Source organism: Populus alba, chromosome 1 (assembly GCF_005239225.2).
Source record: "Populus alba chromosome 1, ASM523922v2, whole genome shotgun sequence".
NCBI lineage: Eukaryota > Viridiplantae > Streptophyta > Magnoliopsida > Malpighiales > Salicaceae > Populus > Populus alba.
Window position 1 is genome coordinate 12600004 of NC_133284.1, and position 6230 is coordinate 12606233.

At 36.9% G+C, this 6230-nt stretch overlaps 1 protein-coding gene across 9 annotated transcripts; it reads right to left on the reverse strand.

The window, feature by feature from the left end:
• Window positions 1-470: 470 nt before the first annotated feature.
• Window positions 471-5991, reverse strand: LOC118039218 (probable transcription factor KAN2). Of its 9 annotated transcripts, none has more exons than XM_035045854.2 (7): window positions 4760-5990; window positions 4474-4550; window positions 4109-4231; window positions 3565-3610; window positions 3201-3360; window positions 1878-1935; window positions 471-1052 (listed from the first exon to the last, which is right to left on the reverse strand). In XM_035045854.2, exons 1-7 carry the CDS (start codon window positions 5427-5429, stop codon window positions 930-932), a joined length of 1257 nt encoding a protein of 418 aa, XP_034901745.1. In that variant the 5' UTR covers window positions 5430-5990; the 3' UTR covers window positions 471-929. The 9 variants fall into 9 exon arrangements, with proteins under 9 accessions (XP_034901745.1, XP_034901744.1, XP_034901743.1 ...); XM_035045853.2 differs by having other exon boundaries at window positions 471-1055; XM_035045852.2 differs by having other exon boundaries at window positions 1878-1938; window positions 4760-5989.
• Between the last annotated feature and the right edge of the window lie 239 nt (window positions 5992-6230).

A 6230-nucleotide genomic window follows, 5' to 3' on the forward strand; every position in this document is an offset into this window, starting at 1 on the left:
GACCTATTTTGCTCCTACAATGACTTAAAAGGTTTATAATTTCGGCATTATCTGCGCGTCATTAATCTTTATGTAATGTGCTAAAGCATAATATGCCGGACAGAAAGGAAATTAATTCCCCCTGAGAAAAAAAAGAAATCCCTCTTGATTAAAGCATGAGATTTGACTAGTAAAAGCACTTTTGCGATCTGACACAAATGTTCGATGTGTTCATAGGAGATTTACATGCTTAATTAAGATGTATGATTCATAGATTATTGCTCGAAGAAATTACTGTTTAATTTCTTTGTCTTTCTCCCAAATGACTTCAATTTCAATATATTTATATTACGACTTTATATTTTTGTCATGCATTTTTTCCCCATTACTTTCCTGGCTCATATGCTCAGAAGTCTTTGTTCTCCTTTGTGCAGAAAGTGTATAAAGAATGTGACAACGTCTGGGAATGGAAAGAGAGCCCCAACACTTCGTTAAAATATGAAAATAAATTATATAAATGTAAAGTGGTCCATTACAATTACCAAGGATGGATCACTTCATAGATTAAGATAATTAAAGGTCTCTCCCTCTATATATATATCTCCTTCTCTCTCTAAAGGTCTCTCTCTCTCAAACACTCTCTTTTTCTCTGAGAGTGCAAAGCATATAAAATCAATTAGATTTCATATTTACGTAGGAATATAATATGTTGAGTTGGATCGCAAAGCTTGATATGAAGGACATGCCTTTTTCACTCTTCACCTTTTGTTGCTTTCTGTCTCTCTTGTTTCTTTGTCTTTCTTTAGCTCTCCTTTTCTTTTCTTTCTTTTACTTTTCTTTTCTCTTTACTTTTTCTCTGATTTTTCTCTCCTGGGTAACCGATCCTCTTCACCAGCACCTCTCCAGAGATATAATGATTTCAAAATGAGTAGCGCACACGGTAAATAACATCAAAGTGGCCTGCCCAGAGTGAACTCCAAATTAGGCTTCTTGAGGCTTGTCCCTGAAAGGGTTGGTGAGCTTACATCTGATATATTTCTCTCGTAGCTCAAGCACTTTGGATCCACGTCCTTCTGTTGTAAAAGAAAGAAAGAAAGAAAAGTTATTTCAAAACTGAAATTAGAAACCATGAAAAGAAAACAAAAGTAGCTAGGGCAATAAATAACTTAGAGCAGAGTAGCACAACGGAAGTGTACTGTGAAGGGAGGAATCAAGGGCTCCGGGAATAATAGAATATTTATCAAAGAAAAAAGAAACATTGCTAGCTAGGAAAACATTTTGAAAGACTGCCAGAGTGTGACCACTGTGCATTTCCCAATACGACTGCCTAACATGACAATTATTTACTAGCATTAAATGATCTGACCTTCATATTTACATATTTCACTCTACCTACCAACTCTTACATGTACAGTACATAGATCTGAACCATCTATGAATCCAGGTCAACAAAATGGGGTTGGAGACTCAAAGGAGAGCTCAGTTTTTGCGTTTTAGGGTTTTGTTTAACCATGAGCATGAAAATGTCCTTAATTCCTTCCTTCCTTCCTTGCATTTCCCCCCCTTCTTCTTTGGCCAGGAAGCTTTTCACATTATATTAAAAGAAAACCATTCTCTATTGTAACAAAGGAAAAAAAAAAAACTATTCTCCATTCCTTGAATGGTTTTTTAAGAGAATTTCGAAACTACCCCTTCAGCTTACGAATAACCTGAGCTATCAAGAGTGTGAAAGCCCCTTGCCTTTCTTGTTTCTTTCCAACGGGTATGGCGTGATGGAGAAAGAGAATAAACAATCGGCTTTTTCTTGATTCATTCCAACAACAGAACATTTACGTGCTCGACACAGCATCTTGAAAATCAAGGACATTATAGGAAAGAAAGATTTGAAATTCTGGTACCTCGAGGGAGGGTAAGTTTCCACCAGAGTCCTTTAATATTCCATGCAACCAAGCTTCCCTGCTAAAAACCAGCAGATTGAGAGAATATTTTCCTATCAGTGGAAGCCAAGCAGAGAAGAAAAGGCAAAACTAACAAAAGAAAGCAATCTTTTGCTGTCTTTTTTATAGCTCCCTTCACTCTTACATTTTATTTTTGTGTTGATTATAGATAAAGTTGAACTCACCCATGTGATAGCCCATTACACATAACAACCGATAGCAAGGAAGTTTCAAAGGGCATAAAACTCTGGCGCCACGATTTTCGAATAATGGGACCATCACAGGGTTTAGCTTTGCCACTAAGTATTCTAACCGTAGGCCCCCTTTAACTCTATCTGAGCCCACAAAATCCAAAGGAAAGAGATATCCCCATTTTTATAAGTGGTTTTGTCGAATGGGACTCTCATGTCTTGGAATAATGGTAGGAGAGTGAGTGGATTCTTTTAAACTTCCTTTTCACCCACTGATACAAGGAAGAGTATAATTACCCCATCATGGAGTTTCAGTGATCGTGATGGTCATGGACGGACATAACAATGCAGTGAAATCATTTCTTCCTCCTTTTGTATTTCTTGCATGCAACCATATTTGATATAATATAAGGTTGAGATGTGGACTGGAGAGAGGAAGACAGGATATGGTCCTAGAGACAGCACTTCAGTTTTTTTATTTATTTTATATCAACTTAATTTAAGAATCTAGCACGCATAATCCTATTTTTACATCAATAATCATTATTCATGATCTAGATCAAGAAACCAGAACAAGGAGCGTGGGATACCCAGTAGGACGACAATATCCATGCAAGTTTCATCTGTTTTGTCCTTACTACATGGAAGTATTCCAAACTCTACTTCAGAAATCGTAAGTGTCTTAATTTTTCTTGGGACTTCCATCTAGCTAGAAAGAAAAATAATTCAATGACAAATAACCGAAGACCATTCTGGACTTCTGGGTTGCCAAATGGCAAGTTAATTAAAGGGCAAATAGTCACTCAATGTTACTAAGTTTCCCTAACTAGCACTTAAAACAGCTGTAAGAGGGGAAAGATTTCGGGTTTAAATCTTGCCTTTGTTACCTTATGATCTGAGAAGAGGGAAATAAAAAAGAATAGAAACTGGGAACTGCATACAAATTCCTTATGCTTGTTCTGAATTCCATTTATTTTTTATTGTTTTCTTATGATCTGCCCTTAAATTATCCAATAAAGCATGCATTCTGTGACAAACCTATGACATAAAAAAGGTAGACAAAAGAGTAATAAGCATGCTATAGTGGTAGTACCTTGAAGAATTGCTCCAGAGAGCGTGATAGTCCTTGTCTTGGGGAGCACCTGGTCTTCCCGGTTGCTTTGAGATATCTAAGCTTCTAGGATTTTCAATGTCCAGCATAAAATCTTCTGAAGTATCTCCAGATGATCCATTATCAAACACATCCGATTGTGCTGTACAAGATAATTAAACAGAGAAAAACAGAAGGGAAATTAAATTAAGTCAGTAATATTTAAGACCAACTTAATTAAGGAACATTTATTAACATAATGCACAGTGATAAGTAAATATTGTTGCATATGAATATTTATTTGGATACCCATCACTGAAAATTCTCAAAAAATAAAAGATATTATAGATAGGGAGGTACTGTTAACCTGAAGGAGCTGCTGCTGCTCTATCAGTCTTTACAGTTCTATACATCTGCATTCATTACATTTTCACGACCAATATTAGACTAATTTTTTGATGAAGCATCAAATTAGGCTCTCTGGGCATTGATTAACAGAGCAAAAAGAATTGCGAAAAAACTTAAACACAAAAGGATAAACCAAGAAAAGGAGATCAATAATACTGTTTGGGATACATACATCAGAGATATTCAGTGCAAGTACCGAATGTAAAAAGTGAGAGATTATTTGAACTTTGGACATAAGCATTTATTTGCCTACTAAATGCATGTATGTAGATATGGGAGGTGGCATGCATTAATGAGATTCACAATGGTTGAAAAAGTGGGTTGATAAACCCATCTGAGAAACATATCATTGAAAAATGATGGTGTTTTGTTCTGTGTTTTTGTTTTCCTCCTCCATTCAATGTGAAGAGAAAATGTTTTTAAAAGTAATAAAAATGGACTGAGTGCAAAGTTGTCTCGGCTTGGCTAGGATTCATTTTGAATTCCTGGGGTTTTTGTCTTACATGATTCCTGAAATCGATAATACCCCACTCTCTCTCTCTCTCGTTCATTCTTCCAAAATGTGTAGAAAAGAAGTGTTTAAGGATTTGAGAGACCCTGTGCAGGGAAACCTTGGAATTTGTGACCTATGAAATAAAACACCCTTCCTGTATTAATGTAGGCTATTAAAAGGCAAATTCTGCTTAGAAGTACAATTAATTTAACACTATTAGCTCAAGCCAATAAGTCTAGATAGAAGGTAAGACAGAAAATAAAGACAAGGAGAAAAGGGACAATTTAAAAAATCTCTTTCTTTCTTTATTTCACACAAAAGAATTTAAACACTGCAAGCAGGGAGATAAACCAGTTGAGAGTATGCTTTAATTACCTGTAAATGTGATTTAACATGTGCCAAGGTGAGATCTTTCACATCCATAAGCTCAAGAACTAGTTTGGGTGTAGCCCCTAAACCCCAAAAACGAAAAAGAAAAAGGAAAGGAAAACATGAGTTAAATTTCTTTTCCAAGTTCCTTTTTTTTTTCTATGTTATTGAAGATGGTAAAGAAATGAACAAGAAAGGTGAAAGAAGAAAGGAAAAAAATTCTGAAAAGATAAAAAGGGGAAGCTAGAAAAGAAGGTTAGAGAAAAAGAAAGAAACAAAATGAAGCATATACTTTCATGGCCTCCCAATAGCTCAACAGCATGAACAAAGCGAGCATGGAGAGTGGTAGTCCAACGCATCCTTGGTGCTCTCATGCTTCTTTTAGCTGGAAACCTTGACATGAATCTTGATCTCATCAACCCTTGAGACCGGTATGGACTTAAAGTAGTGGCACTGGTGTTTTTAGTAGTAGCCAAAGAAGCATCTTGAGAGCAGGTATCATCTGAAGTTTGTTGAGAGAAAGGAAAAGGAGGAGGGTTTTGGTAGACAGGAATCCCTCTAATGGGTCTCAAGAAACCAAGCTCTTGGCTTAGACCTTCTTGTTGTTGCGGCTGAAAGAGTACTGGATGATGATTATGGAGGCGGTTTTGTTTGTGATGGGGGTGTGTGTGTTGGTTTTTTTGAAAGGAGTGGAAAAGACTGTTACCGTTACAATTGTTAGTATTTTGCAAGATATTGTGAAAATGGTTGGAGTTGGGTTCTGAAACCCTTGGATTAGACAGCGAGAGCTCAAAACAGGTATCGGGTTTTGCCATTGAAGACATAGAGTTTCTTGAGTCCAAAGCTCTCTTCCAAAACCCCAAATCCATCTCTTCTTCTGTTCTCCTCCATGTTGATGTGGGTTTGCTGTTTGGTGGGCTAATCTGAAGAGATAAATCTGGTTGTGCTGGGAATAGCTCCATCTTTAAGCAGCCAAACAAGCCCTTTTACGTCTCCTAATTATCTCCTCTTTAATTTGTCTTTTTTTTCTTCTTGTTTTACGTTTTCTTGTAAGTGCAGTGCAGTAGGAGAGTATAATATTTGTTATGGATCAAGAAGTTAAGATGAAGATATAGAGGGTTATCATGGACGATTTAAGCAAAAGGGTTGAGAGATTTCTGGGTTTTCTCTCTTTGGATCAAATTGAGGGGAGTAGTTGCAGGGGTTCGAGATTGAGATGATGCGAGAGAGAAGAAATGACAAGGTATGAAGAGAATGGTTGTTTCTTTTGTGTGAAGTATATGTGAGAAAATGACACTTGAGGGGCTATAGGAAGAGGAGGGGACAGAGAGAAAGAAGGGGGTGTTTCTTTTGTGGACGTGCGGGTAGGGAACTAGCTAGTTAGGGCGAGAAAGGGAGGACAAGAGGACAGTAATTAAATTAAGTTTGGGACTTGATTCCTTCCTCCTCCTCCTCCTCCTCCTCCTCCTCTGCTGCTGCTATATCTTCTCTCTCTTGTAAACTCTAACGTGTGCATTTCCCACTCAACAACTCAAACTAAACTTTTTAAATATTCAGAGAGTCTACTTTGGACTCAGACCACGGTGGGTGCTACTTTTCACAAAACCCTAAAATTCCAACCAATTATACATATATAGCCCATAAGCACGATTATATATTGATATACTGACCACTTTTTCACATCCTAGGGTTTGTTAATTTCCTAATTATTAAACCACTCATTGTGATCCATTATCAAAATCCAATCTTCATAACCAAATACT